Below are 20,369 nucleotides of genomic sequence, written 5' to 3'. Positions count from 1 at the left end.
CGTAGTAGTTAACACCTTTCATAGGAATCAGATCTACACCCGGGAACCGGGGCAGAAAGAAAATTACAAACATTAGATGTTGCGAGAGCTCTATTGCTTTCCATTAAGAAGAGAAAGCATCTTAGTTATGTGCACAAAACCTCCCTTTCAAAACCTAATGTTCGAGGCATATGAGCTGCAGATCACACACTGAGGATAAGATCGCCATCTGGTGTTGGGCTCGGATGATTGCAGGTTGTTGTTGTCTTCGGAAGAAGCCTTTTGTCACGAGGTTGGTGACTCCTCCCCTGGACAACAGTGCGCATGGGCATCCACTCCATCGTCAGATTGTTTTTTTCCGCCATTGGGTTCGGATGAACTTTTTTCCGCTCCAGCAGAAAACTTCTAGCAATCAATTTAACTCCTTAATCTTCATTCCATCGACTTCGAAATCAACTCGGACCGGTTCCGGAAGCGGCTGATGGACAGGACACCCTTCAAAAAATGCCCCCAGTGTGGAGCGAAGTTCCCCCACAGTGACCACCACGAGGTTTGTAACCTCTGCCTGTCGCCGGAACACAACGAGTCCACCTGTCCAGCTTGTGCCGCTTTCCGTTCGAAGAAGACCCTCCGGGACCGAAGAGCTCGACGCCATATTATGGCCAAACCAGCTCCAGAACCGGAGGACATCTTTGCTCAAGATGTTCCCGAAGACGACACCGAAGATCTCGAGATCGTGTCCGAGGCCGACGATTCCGATGACCTCATCACTCCAGGGCAGCGTGTGAGTACCACCCCCCCTGCCCCTGCCCCTGCCCCATCCAAAAAAGCATTGGTCAAGACTCCTCCAGCTGGGCCCAGTCGCGACCGGAAATCCTCTTCAGAAGCCCCGCCCTCGGGCCCGGCTCCGAAGACATCTAAGCCTGTAGGTGGCTCGGGCTCGAGCAAACCTCATCTGATTGTGCCTTTAACACCCTCAGCACCGAAAAAACCACTATCGGCACCGAAACAGGCTTCAAGACCGAAATCTCCATCGGCACCGAAACGTTCCTTGGCACCGAAGTCTCCACCGGCGCCGAAACGTTCTTCGACATCGATGCCTAAAAGTCCCTCGGCACCGAAACATACATCGGCACCGAAACATACATCGGCACCGAAAACTCCATCGGCACCGAAAACTCCATCGGCTCCGAAAAATCCATCGGACCTGAAACATCCTTCGGCACCGAAAACATCATCGGCACCGAAAACTACGTCCACACCGAAAACAGCTCATAAAGACCCGAAGCGGACGTCGCCGCCACCACCTTCGGAGCCAGATGAACTTTTTCGACCAGATCCTACTCAAAAGCGGATCTACATCAATCCAAACACTGGACATGTGACTGCCATCCCATATAAAAAACGGAAGCTGGACACTACACCTCCCCCAGCTCCCATACGGAAAAAGGACTGTGCCACTTCACCACTTCGTCCTTCCTCTCCTGTTTTACCTCCTAACCCGTCCCCCCCTCCTCCTCCTGTTTCTCCTTTACCTTTACCTTTACCACCTCCCTATCATTCACCTCCTCCACAGGATGATAATGATGACTTAGGGGGAGGGGCGGACCCTGATTTATTTAATGATCCTGTTGATCCAACCGACCCGTTTACTTTTCCAGACACAGCACCGGTAGATGACTGGTCTTATCCAATGCCTGACATGCCTGACCCCACTACCTACCCCTCCAAGCCCTCCCCTCCTGATGACCACCTAGGGTTTGGCCAACTAATAAATAGGGCAGCAACGTTCCATGGTGTCACTATGCACACGGACCCCCTTGAGGAGGATTTTCTCCTCGATACCTTTGAGCAGTCACAAAAAACTGTTCATATACTTCCCATGATTAAAGGGGTTATAAAGCATGCCACTGACGTCTTTAAAGACCCTGTTCGAGCGAGGGTTCTCAACCCCCGCATCGAAAAAAAGTACCGACCAGCCCCGCAGGACCCTGCATACATTAAAGCCCAGCTCCCTTTAGACTCCTTGGTCGTATCAAATGCCAGGAAGCGCGTTAACTCAGACAACTGGAGAAACGCCCCCCCCCCCCCAGACAAGGAGTCTAAGCTTTTAGAGGCCTCAGGCAAACGAGTCGCCGCACTGGCGGCGAACCACTGGCGTATTGCCAATACCCAGGCCCTGTTAGCTCGGTATGACAGGGCACATTATGACCAACTTGAGGACCTTATGCAACATCTGCCTGAACCCTTTAAGTCCCAGGCCACTGACCTCATTCAAGAAGGCAAATTAATATCTAATGCCTCCATTAAATGCGCCTTAGATGCGGCAGACACTGCTTCTAGGGCGGTCAATACTAGCGTCTTACTCAGACGACATGCCTGGCTCCGTATTTCCGGTTTTAAACCGGAGGTTCAAACCGCAATTCTGGCTCAACCTTTCAACCAAGAGCAGTTATTTGGCCCTGCAGTGGATACTGCATTAGAAAAAATGAAGAAGGATAATGAAACTTCCAAGTCTATGGGAGCACTGCAGTCTCCTCAAAACCGGGGTTCCTTTCGTCGCTCCTTTTATAGAGGAGGCTCCAAAAACACATCAACTGAGACCACGTCCACCTTTAAAAATTCTGGACAAACATCCCCTAACAGAGGTTATTTCCGGGGAGGTTATAGGGGAAACAATAAAGGCCGAGGGCGGGGCAACAACAACAACACCCGCACCTCCCCAGCCACCAAACAGTGACTTGCCACCACTCCCCCCAGACCATTCCACTCCGGTCGGGGGGCGACTCCAACAATTCCTACCTGTCTGGACTTCCATCACCACAGACAGATGGGTAACACAAATTATCCAGTCTGGCTACTGCCTCGAACTCATACAATCCCCCCCAAACATACCGCCCAAACAACGCCCAATGTCCTCACATCATCTCTCTCTCCTCAAACAAGAAGTTCAATCCCTGTTACAAAAACATGCGATAGAACCAGTCCCCCTTCAACATCAGGGAAAAGGGGTATATTCTCTATGCTTCCTCATTCCCAAAAAGGACAAAACACTAAGGCCCATACTGGATCTCAGACTACTAAACCAGTATATACATTCGGATCATTTTCATATGACCACTCTCCAACAAGTCCTCCCACTTTTACAACAGGGAGACTTCCTTGCCACATTAGACCTCAAGGACGCATACTTTCACATCCCTATGCATCCCGCTCACAGAAAATATCTACGATTTGTGGTAGATGGGCAACACTATCAATTTACAGTTCTCCCATTCGGAGTAACAACAGCACCCAGAGTGTTCACCAAGTGCTTAGCAGTCGTGGCAGCGCACCTCAGAAGACAACAGATCCATGTCTTCCCCTATCTGGACGATTGGCTCATAAAAGCCAATACATACCAAAAATGCGTTCTCCACACTCATCGCACGATTCAAACTCTCCACGATTTGGGATTCACTATCAACTACCCCAAATCCCACCTACAACCTTCCCACTTACATCAGTATCTAGGAGCAACCATAGATACATCCAAGGCCATTGCTTATCCCAGCACTGCCAGGATAGCCAGTATACAAAATCTCATCTCTCAATTTCAAACTCATCCATCTCTTCCAGCAAGAGTGTTCATGCAGCTCCTAGGCATGATGGCGTCATGCATCTCCATAGTCCCACACGCACGACTTCAAATGCGTCCCTTACAGGAATGTCTAGCACAACAGTGGAACCAAGCTCACGGACAACTTACCGATCTGGTGTTGGTGGACAGTCGCTCACTTCGCTCACTGAAATGGTGGAACACCATCAACCTGTCCAAAGGGCGACCGTTCTTAGAGCCTCTTCCACAAGTTGTGCTAACTACCGACGCATCTCTCACGGGGTGGGGAGCCCACCTCCTTCACCATACCACTCAGGGCAGATGGACCAGTCAACAAAAACTGCTCCACATCAACCACCTGGATCTCTTAGCAGTGTTCCTAGCACTAAAATCCTTTCAAGTTCACCTAAAGAACAAAACTGTCCTCATACGCACAGACAGCATGACGACAATGTATTATATACAGAAACAGGGAGGGACACACTCTCCCCAACTGTCCCAACTGGCACAGCAAATCTGGAGATGGGCAATTCCCCAAAACATCTATCTGTTAGCAGAACATCTCCCAGGGATCCACAATCAAGTGGCCGACCTCCTAAGTCGCCACACACAGCAGATCCACGAATGGGAACTACACCCCAAGGTTCTACTCCCCTTCTTCCAAAAGTGGGGACAACCAGACATAGACCTGTTCGCCACTCCCGAAAACACAAAATGCCCAACCTTCGCCGCCAGGTTTCCACACCCACAATCCAAGGGCAATGCCCTATGGATGAACTGGTCAGGCAGATTTGCGTACGCCTTTCCGCCTCTCCCACTAGTTCCATTTGTGGTACGCAAACTGAAACAACAGTCACTAACACTAATACTAGTGGCTCCCACTTGGGCACGTCAACCGTGGTTCACCACGCTTCTAGAACTATCCTTAGTTCCACATCAAAGGCTACGCCTCTCCCCGGATCTATTAACCCAGAACCATGGAGAAATCAGACACCCAGATCCTCAAACACTGAACCTAGCGATCTGGCTCCTGAGGTCTTAGAGTTCGGTTACCTCAATCTCCCTCCAGACTGTATGAATATCATAAAGGAAGCCAGACGCCCTACTACTAGAGCGTGTTATGCCGCTAAATGGAAACGATTTGCCATCTACTGCGCTAATAATGACATACATCCATTGGACGCTTCCATCCAAAACATCATTTGCTATCTACTACACTTGCAAAGATGCAATCTAGCGTATTCCTCTATACGTTTACACCTAGCAGCCTTGGCAGCCTACTTGCAAAATAGGCAACACCTGTCCCTTTTTAAGGTACCAGCCATCAAAGCGTTTATGGAAGGTCTCAAAAGAATCCTTCCCCCAAGATTGCCACCTGCACCAGTGTGGAATCTCAATGTGGTTCTAACAAGACTCATGGGTCCCCCATTTGAACCTATGCACAAATGTGAATTACAATTCCTAACATGGAAGGTAGCTTTCCTTATCGCAATCACTTCCCTACGCAGAGTAAGTGAAATACAAGCCCTTACACTAGAGGAACCTTTCTTACAACTACACCGTAACAAAGTGGTTCTTAGGACAAACCCTAAATTTCTTCCAAAAGTGATTTCCCCTTTCCACCTTAACCAATCAGTAGAGCTACCGGTCTTTTTCCCAAACCCAGACTCCGTAGCTGAAAGGGCCCTACATACCTTAGATGTCAAAAGAGCCTTGCTTTATTACATCGACAGGACAAAACCCTTTCGAAAGACAAAACAACTTTGTTGCTTTCGCACCACCACATAAAGGCAACCCAATCTCCAAATCAGGTATAGCCCGGTGGATAGTTAAATGCATCCAAATATGCTACCTCAAGGCTAAACGTACACTTACAGTTCCCCCTAGGGCGCACTCCACGCGTAAAATAGGGGCTTCTATGGCCTTCTTAGGTAACATTCCCTTAGAAGACATTTGCAAGGCAGCCACGTGGTCTACCACGCATACCTTCACTAAACACTATTGTGTTGATGTGCAGGCCAAACAACAGGCCTCCGTGGGCCAGGCTGTCCTAAAAACTTTATTTCAAGCTGCTGCAACGGATACAGGCGACCACCGCTAAGGGGAAGCACTGCTGTATAATCTATCCTCAGTGTGTGATCTGCAGCTCATATGCCTCGAACGGAATATGCTACTTACCAGTATGCATCTGTTCTTGGCATGTAGAGCTGCAGAGTCACACACGCCCGCCCGCCTCCCCGGGACCTGTATCTGTTCCAGCATCCGTCTTACTTAGACATTACACATGGACATCCTTTCTTTCATTTCTATACACTCCATCTTTTCCCATCATGGCGAAAAACAATCTGACGATGGAGTGGATGCCCATGCGCACTGTTGTCCAGGGGAGGAGTCACCAACCTCGTGACCAAAGGCTTCTTCCGAAGACGACAACAACCTGCAATCATCCGAGCCCAACACCAGATGGCGATCTTATCCTCAGTGTGTGACTCTGCAGCTCTACATGCCAAGAACAGATGCATACTGGTAAGTAGCATATTCCTTCCAAATCCGGCTATAAGAGGCGATTAGTTAAGTGCATTAATTTGTTTTAGCTAGGGAAAAAGAATTCCATATGCGGTTCTCATTTATTTATAAAGTTTTATATAGCGCGAACAAGATCCCGAAGGATATCAGAAGCATCTCATCTGGAAGTCTTCTGATGACAGTGGAGAGAGCTCTGCTGGGGAAATGAAGCATCTCACCTAGAAGTCATCTGATAATTTATTAAAGAGAGCTCTGCTGAGGAGATGAAACATCTCACTTAGAAGTCTTCTAATGACATTTAGTAGAGCGAGCTCTCCAGGGAGATGAAGCATCTCACCTAGAAGACTTCTGATGACATTTAGTAAAGAACGCTCACAGGGAGAGTAACCTAGACGTTACTATAGCCTTATAGCCCGCCGTAGCGGGCTATACCGGCCATTAAAGGCCCCCTCTATCGTTAAAGGCCCGTGCCGAAGGCGAGGCCCTTTAACAAGGGAGCAGGACTTTAATGGCCCGTATAGCCCAGCTACGAAGGGCTATAAGGCTATTAGAACATTCTACCACTGGAGGGCAGAATGTTCTCACAAATAAAACAAAGGCTTCTCCGAGCAACAGCTGTGAACAAAAGCAACATTGGAATGTTGCTCTGTGGGCTTTTACTGGCCCGTAGAAGCCCAAAGTACTCCATTGTATCCAATGGAGTGCTCCACATTCCAATGTTTTAATATAACCTTATAGCCCGCCGTAGCGGGCTATACTGGCCATTAAAGGCCCGCTCCATTGTTTCGGCTCGGGCCTTTAACAAGGGAGCAGGACTCCCAACGCAGCGGAGAACGTCTCCTATGATAGTCAGTGGCCAGTTTGTACGACTCTAAAGTGCGTAAGTATGCCTAGACCTCATTGTCTTAATCTTTGCTGCCACCTTGTGGCTTTCTATAGTGTTTTCATGCAGGAAACCGTTCCATAAAAAGAACATTCGGCCTCTAATAACATTACATGACGTGTAAAAACAGATATCATTGTTTCCGAACTAATTGGTGCTCATTTACCAACCATGGCATGATGAAAGGATAAGTTAACCCAATGGGGTTCAAACCTGTTAGCATGCAGTCGAAGAAAGACTCTTTATTGTATGTGTTACCCTCCTTCCATCCTTTTTGTAAAGCGCTCTGATATCCTTCTGGATCTTGTTGGCGCTATATAAAAATTTATAAATGAATAAATGAGAACCACATATGGAATTCTTTTTGCCCTAGCTTCTACCTGGGCAAAGAGTCCCAATGCTCCTAGGCTACAAACCATTAACCTATAAATGTGAAGCTGGTATATGGTCAATAGCACACATTTACTGGTATTATTCAGTGGGTATGCATTCTGCATACGGCTCAACTTGGGAAAACTCAGCTTAAAGCTTAATTTCCACATTGCTTGTTACCCACCACATTCAAAACCGTGCACGGCTTTATATAGTGTATGCACAGCATGTGATCCACAGCAGCACTTACTACAAACCAAAAATGTTTATCTGTGATTGGTTAATAGATTGTAATTGTATAGATGAGCCTTCCCCTGTTGTAGGCTCATGCTCCTGTCGTTCTCACATTATAAATTCATTAATAATGGACCTGTACACGGTTAATATACTGCTTTGTGTTACTCCACTTGATTCCTGCTCGTTCAGTGATGGGGAGGGGAGGAAAGGGGGGGGGGGGGCAATCTGAAGTAAATAAGTTGTCCTGGTGTATTTTGGGCTTCAGGGAGGAGTCGTACAATTTATTGGCCCCAAAATGTTTGAAGAAAAAACTTGTAGAGTGGAACAGTACAGCAGGATTGTGCAGAGCATATTAATCTCCAGCACTACAAGCTACAAACTGATTTTTACAGGATAAGTAAGTTTCCTTATGACTTGTGGTCCAAGGCCTAGATTGCCGGCTGTGGGTCAGTGACACCACTCGCAATCTGACCTTCTCCACTTAACTACACTGTTTAAATCTTGGGCAAATCACTTTATTTCACTGTGCCCCTATTCTCTTGTTTGCCAAGCTGTTAAGGGACTAGAAATTTACATTTTATAACTAGATGAGCTCTGCAAGGCTTTGTTGGAGTCGGAACGTTTTTGGCGAAAATTTTAAACCTTTTTTTGTGCGTCAGTTTTGCTTAACATGCCCAAAATTTGGTTTTGCGCTCGTAAAAGCATTTACTCATAAGATGGTTGTGTTCTGAAATCTACTCATGAACTGGAAACAGGAGAAGTAGTAGGTTTAAAACTGAATTGCCCTGTGAGTTTGTGTACACTCACAAACTTGTGTTCTAAGAGTATTCACCAGTCCACTCCAACTCCTTCCTGGTCTGTAAATGGTTAGAAACGTACTCCTTACAAAGGCACGAGTAAAATTATGTAGGTAAAGAAGGTTCTGTGTGGGGGAAAGGAATAAGTATTCAGTAAATTCGCACTTGCTCAATTGATTTTCAAACGAGTAAATATGCAGTTGTAATTACACATGCATAAATTAAATGTTTGCTTTGGCCATGCCTTTTAAACTGCTACTTTAGCATGTTCAGTTTTATTTCTGTTAACGTGTGTATTTCTGAAAGTAGAAAATATGTATAGACATGCAGGTACATTTCTGTGGCTTTTAAAAAAAAAAAATATGGGACTCCTGATAGTTTTAGCATTTTGCCTATTAAAACTGGCCACTGTCTTTGCTATTTTAAGTATTGGCATGCATCAAGCATGTTTTATTCAGTGATGCCTTTGCGACTAGTATTTAAAGGGTCCTTAGCACAACTATCCATACATTTGTAGGTCTTCCAAGTTTTTTATTTTGTTTTTTGATGCGTTCTCAAGTTTCATGGTAGTTAAGCATAACTACCTTCTTCCATAGTTTCCTTTAAATCCTTCCATTCTCCATGTAATTGAATATAGTAAAGGAGCACTTTGGGAGCATCATGAAGAGTCCCAAATTGTTACATTTTGCAAATGTGTCCTTGTTTTCATATTGGAACCACTGAGCAAAGCAATTAAAGCTTGCAGCTCACAGTATTTCTTTCAAACTCTTAACCTCAAGTAAATGCTTTGCACTAATGTAGTGCTTAGTTAATAGGGCCTAAAACAAAACAGCAGTGATCAAAGCCAATTCCAACCTCACATTCACTTCATTTGCAAAGTAACTCCTGTTTACTTGATGACCAATAAGTGATTTTCTTTGCATTAAGTCTTGTATTGAGTGCAGCGACAGCAGTGAGTGTCCTGGAATGCCATGACTATTCAGCTGGGTAACTGAAACAAAGGGTGGAAGGAGATGGACAAGAAGTGATCGGAAGAAGAAAAGACTTTAGTAGCTAAGGTTTAGTGATCCTCAATCTTCAGCAAATTAAGTTGGAGTTAATTCTAACCTTCATCACCAACATCGAAAAATAGTCCCAGTACCAATCTTTGTGTGCCTGGGGACTGAAGGTTGACCGGAATTCAAAGCACAGAATGCTAGAAAGTTTGTTCAGCTGAGTGGCTTTCTGGATAAATAGTGATGCCATTGCATTGAGCGAGGCTTTTTTTTAATATTGATTTCATTTATGAGTTGAGCCAGTGGGACAAATTTGAGGTTCCACAAACTACCTTGATTGAAAGTCATTCTGAACTATTGAATTCTTTTGAAGCTAAAGTGCATGCAGAGCGAGGCACTAGTCTGTAGGTTTAATGCTGTAAACTTTTTCCTTGCTCTTTAAAGCAGGAGCGGTCAAGTTGTGATAACGCACATGCATTTTGGTGGGCTACAACTTCTCCAAGAACCTGACATTGCACCTCTAATTGCCAATACTACTACTTCTGTGATACTGCCGTTTCTGCATCCTCGCTCATAATAGTTATTTAGATCTCTTTTCTGTTCTACTCATTGGTGTTTCTTAAAAATATTATTTTCTACTCATTGGTGTTTTTATAAATATCTTCAGTTGTGTGAAATGTATCTTTTTTGTTTTGATAGGTTTTCCCCTATGGGAGTAGATCACATGAGTGGAATATCTAACGTAAATGTACCAGGAAGTACAGCTGGATGGTGCATCTTCATCTACAACCTTGGTCAAGATGCTGATGAGGGAATCTTATGGCAGATGTTTGGTCCATTTGGCGCCGTCACCAATGTGAAGGTTATTCGTGATTTCAACACCAACAAGTGCAAAGGCTTTGGTTTTGTGACCATGACAAACTATGATGAAGCTGCAATGGCAATAGCCAGTCTGAATGGCTATCGCCTGGGAGAGAAAATTTTACAGGTTTCCTTCAAAACCAGCAAATCTCACAAATAACCTGCTCGTCCATTTTGTACTGAAGAATTAAGATTGACATAAGTTGGATAATTTTTGTTAGTGTAAAACTCATTTTGCGCCAATTTTCACGTGTTTGTCTTAGTCTAAATGAAAAGTGAAAAGGTTTTTTATACTCTGGGATGCAACTTACATGTTCAAATGTTTGCGAAATCCCACAACTTTAGACCAATTTTAATTTCCTTAAGTTATTTACTTTAAGTATGAAAAATTAAATGAGTAGATCACATAAATTATACCATATTGATGGTGGTAAAAATACGCATGCTTTAACTTATAAGACTTCTTAGGTTGATCCATGGAACATTGCATTTTTCGGAAACTAGAAATGTTTTTGTTACTTAAAAAGAACTTGCTACTCTGGCATACGCCGTTCTAGTTCTTCCTTCTCCATACCTTGAAAAGTCTTGGCATCACCAAGAATTCAATTGGCTAATTGCTTTCTCAGTATTGGTCTCAGAAGATGCTTTGGCTTTCTAAAAAGAAGGGTCATGTAAGAAGCAGCATGCCAGCTTGTTTTTCTTAAACACTCATTGAATGACGTAGGTTGCTCTAATCGTAAACATCCTACCTGTCATATTACAAGTTTTAAAATATTTTCATATCCCAGTTTTTTGAAAGGGGAGGACCAAAGTTTCTTTAAATCTCAGTTAAGTTTCCATATCACAATTTGAACTCTACAAAGTGTGATATTTTGATTCCTAATCAAACTGAGCTATCTCTACCCAGCGGCTGCAAACAGTGGTTTTCTACCAGATACTCAACACTTCAAGAAATTTCACGGTTTCAGAGATCAAACTTTTTTGAATTCATAAGGATAGTTCCATTTTGTAAAATGTAAAAAACTTCATGAACATTTGAGCATTGTGTCACTCGCATCCCTTGTGAGCTCTAGTTTTCTATTTTAATAGCTTTTTGTTTTGATAATGTTTTACCTATGATACATTCTGAACTTTCAAGTTATTAACCAAAATATTTGATTTGTAGATATGAAAAATAATCCCCTAAATTTTATGCAGATTGCCTTGAATTTTGAGTTATTCTGTTTCTGTTAATTTTCTTTTGCTTTTTTGTGTTTGTTTTTGTTCGTTTTACTTTTGCATTTAAGACCATTAAATTTGATTTTTTTTGCTCAAATTTTGTTTTCGTTTTTTATTTTAAATTATTATTTTTCAGTAGGATCTCCAATAACTACTTGGTTGCCTTTGAAAAGTTGCATTCACATTCTTTCTGGAATAGCAACTAAGATTTATTTAGCTTGATAGCTTTGAATATGCATGTAAGACATGACCTACCTATCCAGAGGCATCTAAAAACAGCTGGGAAAGCAAACAATGTAATACACCAGGAATATCTAGAAACATCTGTCACTCGTGTCACAATAGGTGACTTTTTCCCCTAAAATTCACTTTTTTCCTCCACATTATCAATTCATATTTTGACGTGAACATGGATTTAGATTTGGTTCAAGCTGGTCGCAAGTTCAAATGGTCAGCTGCGTTGATTATAACCAGGGCCATTGGGATTTTAGCTGGAAATACAGCACCACGTTACTGAATTATGTTTTGAGACAAATTATGTGGCGTGTTCCAAGGCCTATTTACCTAATTAATTTTACGTTTCTTCAAACATAATTTTAATTGAAACCACTGCTTAACGAATAACGGTTTCTTACATAAGCACTTCACACATTAAGCAAATATACTTTTCCAACTCTTATTCTCTATGGACACACAGAACCACTTGTTAGTACTTTCCTGTTTACTTCTCCTAATAACGCAGTTTATCTAAAGTTTATAAAATGTTGCACATGGAAAGTAAATTTAAATGGACACACTTCTGCCATACCCTCTGGTCAACAACACTCAATTGAAGTTATGTTCAGTAAAAGCAAACCCTTCTGAACCATGTTAAAGTGGTCCCTGACAGCTAACGGACAGCATGCAAAGAAACAAGTTGATACATATGCAGGGTTCCTCCTTTCGATTTCCTATCAAATGCGTCCCATTATGCATAGTAACACAAGCTGGTTGAAATGTTCACCACCTTAATTCCTAAAAACAGTAATCCTTAGGTGAATGGGGACGGACTTACTTTTGCAGCGTCGATAGATGTATTGAATTCCACATGCAGTATTTGACTTACCATTTGATCTTTTTGAGGTAGAATTATTTTTTGTTACAAATTGTGAAGCCGGTGGAGTTTTGACAAGTGCTTCCAATAATTTTTCGAAAATGCTGTGACCAGGGAATCTGATTAATGCAGTGGGCCAATTCATATCTGAGCATTATGCTAACCTTGGCATAAAATCTTAAATCCTATAAAGGATATAAAGTGAGACACCAGTTTGTAGCGTGTGCTCCTGTAGATAATCCTGCTCTGCACACTCCTGCGTTCTAGTATTGGGCATGAATGTTTGCAAGTTATTTTTCGTCAACACAAGTTTCGGTTATGAGATTTGTGAAACGTACATGCACCAAGACAGAGACTGAACCTCTGATTGTTTTCTTATGCTGCCATCTGGTTCGGACATACTTCACAAATTCCACCACAGTCCGCATCTGCTCAATCCCGAATCTTGTTCTTTATCTCTGGAGAGGGTATATGGAGTTAGTTCCTCTTGGCCAGTTGGGAGGTCAGATTTGCCTTCCTCATCAAAGTGCCTTTGAGGTCTTCAGGTTTGAAGCTCAGCGTTGACTTTACATGGTTGTAACAATGTATTTTATTATGCTTCCACGGATGCTCTCTCCTACAGCAGATGGTCTTAATTATTAAAATCCTAGCAGACCAATCCATTTAAAGCAAGAAGTCCTTTCAAACTCTGTGATGGTCTGACCATGGGAACTCAAATTGAATTTAGGGCACAATTGGAATAATATGCTCTCCTTAACTGTCCAAATGTATGCCTACTCCCCCACCCCAAACCAAATCCCCTTGAATTCGATAGTGTTGTTGAAATGGACTCTGTGCTGTAACTTGCGATTCTAGTGATTCTGGCTGCTAGAGTTAAATTATGTTGATTGTAGCTCAGTGGTCCCAGAGCTCGAAGTGCATCTGAACCCAATGATGCGGAAAAATAATCTGAGGTTAAGTCTATGTTCTGAAACATGTATTTCAGGGAGGAAGTAAAGTTCTCTTGAAACTTAAAGTCATACTTCAAAGAAAAACAGCTTGCAAACGTCCACTCCTAACACTGTATGTCCGGAGTCCACCGAGCAATTTATTCTAAAGCCCTACAAACTACAGAATGATAGTTACAGAGTAAGTAACATTTTCCTTTATTTTCAGACAAAAGTATTGAAGTACGTTTGCAAGAAATAATTTCACCATAACTTCTCACCATAGCGAAAATACTGGTACCGACCTGGAGTATCTCCATTATCACCTCACCATTCTAAGCCCACATGTTTAAAGTCACATCAATAAAGAGTAGAAGCTCTTGCTCCAATGGATTTTGACCCAGTGTCCATGGATGATTAGTATACGATTCTGCACCATTTTTGCTGGCTTCATTCTATGAAGTCAAGTTAAACGCCTTGCTAGCCCATTTTAGGTTGGTGGTTATGCCGCCTGGAGTTTGATTATAACTGCTTGGTATTGTAATGTTTCTAGATGTGAATTTTTATATAGGTCAGGAATAAGAAACCTGTTACAATAAAAGATCGGACACTTGATGGTTCATAAATGGCGACCCAAGAAAACGTGTCAACTACACAGCCAGAGTCCTTTGTTCCCCGGCTCTTAAATGCTTAGCTTCATGTTATGTTGAATTGTATAGTTTTCAACATGAGAAACTTCATTTTTCCAACCTAATCCATTAGTTGATTATACAATAGCAATTGAAAAGAGTGGAGTTGAAATTGTTTGACCTCCTGCAAAAAAATAATTGTTAGGATTTCTGCAGTGATGTTAAAGGTGCAATTCTTTTAGTTCCACGTTTACATTTCCTGCTAACACCCGCCATCTAATATAAATTAAATAGGTACTAAAAAAAAGAGATTGCATGGAAAGGGTATAGACTGTCCAGTTTGAGTTCTGATTAAAATGTACTTTCGTATGTTATGATTGTTCACTGCCCCTTGTATAGGGGAATGTCCATGGTGTCCTTCTGTGTTCATTTTTTTTTTTTCAGAATCAAAAGCGGATTAGGGCATTATTAAATATATATCCTCAATTTTTTCCTGGGTATAAAATGCAACAGGATGGAAAAAAGGCAACTGTTTTGATCTATAAACATTTAGCTTGATCACATTAACATCCAAGCAGACGAGTTTGTTTTCCAAACCATTCACTAAGCTGTTACAAAAATAATGTGAATGATAACTAATTGTTAATGAAGTAGGAATGGTGGAATTATCAGTTTGAAAATCATTTAGTTTCATTCCGCTATACTTTAACATTCCTTTTTTCAAACTTCTTAATATTCTTCTGGGAAATTCATTTTAATGCTGGGAACCTGTTTTCTCATAATTCCTAGGTCTCTAGTTTGCACAGGCAGTTTTATAGTTTTAAAGACTCAAGTAACTTCCCTCACAGGTGACAACACCTGACTCTTTTTCGGTTTCACTAGCCTTGGGACTCTGAATCAATAACAACTTACCATTTCTCTACTGCTTTAGTACAGAGATCTCCGAAGGCTAATTTACTTGTAAGGCAGTCAAAATCATTTATCGCGGTTCTCACGTTGATAGCAGTGGTGCATTTGGTGGTCACAGCTAACTGCCACAAGGGAACAACTGACCTGTTTTTGTCCTTTTGAAATTGGCTCCTTTGTTTTTGGATGATCGTATGGTCATAGCCAAACATATCATCTGGTGCCCTGTCCAGATAGTTAGAACTGTTTTGATGCTGGTTGTAAGACCGCAGTTCCAGTTTTTCCATATAACTGTAGGATTGATGACTGCATTCATATAACCCTTTCTTACAAGCCACAATGAGGACAATCTCAAATTCGGCTTTCCCTGGATGTGGACTGCTTGGCAATGATCTGAGATGACTGCATCCTCAAAACACCATAGCTTGATGAGCCCAAAGTTTTTACTTGTAAAGTGGTTCCCCTCTGCAGAAGCTTATTTTTGATGTATTTGCTGTAGACGACTCGCCAAGATAGATTTGAGAATTTCTGAACAAAAATGTTAATATCCTGCAATTGGAATTAAAAGCTATTTTTCTAGCTCCCAAATTTCCTTTACTCTTCCGAAGTATAGCGTGTCTGGAGTCAGATGGACAGTATATGATAGAAGTGTTTCATCTCAACAAGTAGGAGTTAACATTTTAACTTATTGTGCATATTTTGGTACGATCTATCCCAAACATCATTCTAGTACTTTTCATTTGGAGTCATCCAGCTGTTTAAGGATGCAACTGCTGCTGACTCCTCTTGATTGGGAGTTAAGCTTGCACGTCTAACAATGGCATGCTTCTAGCCCTGTTATTTTAAAGCATGATTTAAGGTCAGGCTTCCATTATTACAACCTTCAATATGTTTTGCCCAATAATGGAGCTTTGGATTGCTAAGCCTAACTCACTGATTGCCCATTGAGTACAAGTTAACGTGATTTGTGGTAGGAAGCTAAATTATTTAAAGCTTAACCATTTGGAGCTAGAAAAGCCTGGAACCTGGCATATTGCGCATGTTACTAGTAAGTGTTTCTTCTAGTTGCAGTTTTTTTACAATAATAGAGCCCTCTCTTAAAAGTTTATACTCGCCACTCCCTTTCTAAGAGCCTGTTATTGCCCATGCTTATAGAAGATTCGAAGGGTTAGTTTGAATAATGTTGCTGATCATTATATGCCTTGTAAGGGTCTTTTATGTTTGTTAATGGAGTCTTCACAATTTGTTAGCATGGTCTTTTCTCGAGCACCGAAACTGACACACCCTTTTATGCCCTTTTAAATAGGCCAAATTCCTCTAAGGATAATTCTGCTTCTTGGTAGTTCTGTCTACAGATTACCAAAGTCTGCCACCACTCAATTTAAGTCAAGTTTTTATTTCTAGGTTTGTTGTAGTGTTAGAACCTGCTTTGGTTTTAATATGATGCAGTCTCTGCTCTGAAGCAGATAGATATATTTGCAATACAATGGTAAACCCAATAGGGTAATTCTTTCGCCTAAATAGGTATCACTGATTGTAATATCTTGGTTTAAATTCATCATCTAGTGAAATACCCTGTAAGTTGTTTACCCTTTTCGCAACGTGGCAGCATTCCAATCACGTTTAGGGTGCCATGTGTAAGTGACGAAATAATACAAGATATAATTTTGATGCCGGATTCCTCCACATGACTGAAAACTGCAACAAAATAGCAGGTCAATCTGCCATCCTTGGTTGAGCCTAAAGCATTTTAAATACTTCCTCTACTGTACCTGAATTCTCTTGAAATTTAAGTCTATAGCAAATTTTAGAGAACTTATTGCACGTTCTAAATTTGAGTCCGTGCATCTAATTTTTCTATTACCTCCAGTCCATCATGCGACATGGACACCACCTTTCAACTTAGGAGCAGAGTGTTGGATTGCACTGGGCTCATTAACTGGGCTGCAACAGTTCTGCTGACTGCTCTTTGTGTGTAGGTTATTTTATATAGTACTTTGTGTATAACGGTACATTCATTTATTTTTAACATGAGGCCTTTTACATAAATTCATCTTTGTTGGTCATAACCATTATTACCTTGGAGTTAAAATAGAATGGGTTTCACACACTTGAACCATTCACAAAAGCTTCACCAGAAACAGGAAAGCGTTAATCCTTTAAGATTGTCATTTCTTCTCGATGTTAAAGGGCTCAATTACTGTAATAGACCGTATCAATAATTACAATATCTCTTGGTTGCATTCAGTTGAAACGACCGTTTTTGTACAACCCTTGAATTCCAATCCAAGTTACAATTCTGCAGGTTTCTGCCCATCATGTGGCTTGTAACTGCCTCAGCTTCTTAGATATGCAGGTTTTATGAATCGGTGACAAGCATTTGTCCTTGCAGTGTTTTTAAGATGCATGAATAGTTTATTTGAATTCTTTTTTTCAAGCATTAAAAAGAAATGAACAGTGATTGCTGTTAATAATGTTTAGTGTTGCGCTTTCAGGCTTTTTAATACTTTGACGTTCAGGTCTCTTATACTAGATACTGTGGTGATGAAGTGTTTTACTTCTAAGGCTGGTTAGGGTTTAATAATTGCTATTTTTCTTGGTGCATGTCTCCTTGAAATATTTTGTTGAGGCCAACAAATTAATTCTGTTGACTAACGCTTCCAAGCTGGATGAAGTTCAGATCTTTTTTTTTTTTTTTTTTTTAGCATGTCTGTCTGCTATGCTTCACCTTGTAGTTCAGCCGTTGCATTCAGCATGCTTCTGGTGCTATGACCTGATCTCTTAAAATGGGTGAAAATAGTTACCATTCTCACTATTACTACAAAAGTCCACTTTAGTTGGTGGGTTCAGATAGGTTTCTTTTGCGTAGTTACAGGAATAAGTATAAAGAATAGAGTCCCACTAGGAATATGTAGACGCCAGCAAAGCCATAGGAGTAATGAAGCCTTGGAACTGACTGGTGGAATCCCCTTCGCACAGATCCATGGTACATCAGAAACACAATAGATGCAGACATTAACCTGCACAAGACGGGACATAACACACACCTACATAGTCACTTGTTATGCTGATGTTAAGGAAGACTTCTTGTTGTTAGCCAATTGCTATCCTAGTGACAACAAATTGCTTTTAGGCAGGTGCTCTTCTTTGTATCGCCTTTAATGTCCAAGACAAATTGTTCCCCCAACATTCCAACCTTTTTTGAGGGCAGTAGGTGGGACTTGAGAGATAATTGCAGGGGTACCTTTTCAATTGCTCATAACCTACCCTAAATGTGAGACTTCTAAAAGAGCAAATACATAAAAGACTGAAATAGACCAAAACACTACTCATTAATTGGGGTCTTGTGAGCCCTTCACACTCCTGGGCCGAAATGCAACTCTACATTCTGAAGGAAAGATATGTGGCCCCTGAGTAGCAGACTTCCTGTTTTACTCTTCCCTCACCAAGCCCGGCCATCACTCCAATCTTGAAACTGACTGCCCCTTCAGAAAAAAATGAGATCCCACTTATTGCCTGCTTTTTTTCAACATGAGTCCCCTCAACACTAATGCTCTCACCTTTGTCACTATTGTAAAGTAAAATAGGGCATTGTTATACAGACCCCTGTTCAAAATTATTAGTATGACACCTGAATCAAGTTATTTCCCAATAACTTCCTAGATATTCAGTTTTTGAATCCTCAAGGGGCACTAGTTCGGAGTAATTTATTCAATACATGGCTTGCAAAATTGTAACGACATCTCAAAGTACTAACTCTTGCATGTCATAAAGACAAGAATAGCGCTATACTGACTTTCTTCAAATGCAGGACATTTGTTTACAGTGGAAATTTGCAATGGTTTATGGCATTGCTGCTATCGTGAGCAAAGCTGTTTGTGTTCTGTTAATTTCTGAGACCAGACAAAATATCAGGATTGAAATGTAGTGGAAAAGGTTGCCTTAGGAGGTAGTTTAACTGGAAAAGTTTATAAAGGTAGTTTTTTCACTACCTTTTCCCCACTGGACGAATTATAATTCATACCACTGCCATTTACCTGTTAAAACAGTTTTTTTGTTTTTCCATGGAAAGGAGCGCTTTAACGTTCTAGTGAATATGGACTGAGCTTTAATATGCATCTAGTTCAATGTGTGCACTGAGAAAAGTTCACTAAAGTGACTAGTGCAAAGAAAACTATAATGGATGGAATTTTCCAGTGTCCTGCATTCTATGCCCAAACGCATTACTCTTTGTGTGATAGAATCAGAACTGTCTATTGAAAGCTACCAATACTCCAAGGAATGAGATTGATCTGTACTCTCGCAATAATGGACCTTTGTAGTGTGGGTGGGTATGTGCCGATGAACTGTCCTTTAGCATTAAAAATAAAGAACCAACGTCTCAACACAATGCAACATACAACTGCATTTGAACTCTAGTAATACAGTGGGCCTCAATTTTTATTAGTAGAGGTCATGCATACACCAAGTGTCTGGGGAAAGGTTGATACAACTGCTCTTGTCCAAGCCTTGCTACTGACCCTTTCACTTATTACACTATATAGTCTTTCTGAAATTTCATATTTGAGATCGCTTACATGTGTTAAAGTTAACACTAACCAACCTTGAGGGTTATGGCATTTGTCTAGTTGGAAAGAGAAACTCGAGCTGTGGGCTTAGGCACAGTAGAAAGTTGAACACAGTATTTTAGCAGTACCAGACTATAATGTAAAGGAGAAAGAACTAAAGCTTTTGGGGTTCTCCCACCTTACCTCATAACTAGATTCATGATACAGGTTTTCGATAGAGAAACATTAGAAAATAACTTGTTTTTTTCAGTATTTCATCTCACTTCCATGGTATTGCTGCTTCTGTATTTCTAGCTATTTCTAATGCTTATGACACCCAGGAACTTCAAGGCCATGGTGTCTATTGGGACACTACAATCAGCAAGGGCTGAAATAAATCTGTGTCCTAAATGCACCTGTTGGGCTCCGAAAGCCAGTCAGTGAGAGATGATTACTGGTTGATGGCTTTGACTGGCACAGAGTGAAGCGGCTGAGAAGAATATTCACTTGGTGGAGGCAGATGTGCAGAAATCTTACTAAGAGGGTTAGGCAGTCATATGGAGATCCTGTCTTTTCAAAAGTGTGAAAATTATCTCTTTATAGCTTCAGAAAGGATAGGAAAACCTTTGGGCCAAAGGTGAATCTGTTTTTCATCGGGTGGAAAGAGATAAACATTCTCCTGCTCATTGTGTGAATGCACAATAGCTACACAACTTGCTTAGAACTTGAACGTGGTGTCAGTGGTGTTCCTAAGCCCTGACACCGTGTATAGTTCAGGGTTATATACTGCTCTTTTTGTCCT

The 20,369-nt window shown here is 41.6% G+C and overlaps 1 protein-coding gene across 4 annotated transcripts in view; it reads left to right on the top strand.

The window, feature by feature from the left end:
- ELAVL1 (ELAV like RNA binding protein 1) overlaps positions 1-11,563 on the top strand; it is a 110,543-nt gene extending 98,980 nt beyond the window's left edge. For all 4 annotated transcript variants that reach the window (XM_085637349.1, XM_085637348.1, XM_085637347.1 and 1 more), the window contains one exon: positions 10,087-11,563. In XM_085637349.1, coding sequence (XP_085493475.1) covers positions 10,087-10,408 — 322 coding nt within the window. In that variant the 3' untranslated portion in view covers positions 10,409-11,563. The remainder of the gene's footprint in view (positions 1-10,086) is intronic.
- The last annotated feature ends 8,806 nt before the right edge of the window (positions 11,564-20,369 follow it).

The sequence above is a fragment of the Triturus cristatus genome, chromosome 12, assembly GCF_964204655.1.
Source record: "Triturus cristatus chromosome 12, aTriCri1.1, whole genome shotgun sequence".
Classification (NCBI taxonomy): Eukaryota; Metazoa; Chordata; class Amphibia; order Caudata; family Salamandridae; genus Triturus; species Triturus cristatus.
The sequence above is the reverse complement of the archived record's forward strand: the minus strand, read 5'-3'. Positions and strand labels throughout refer to the sequence as shown.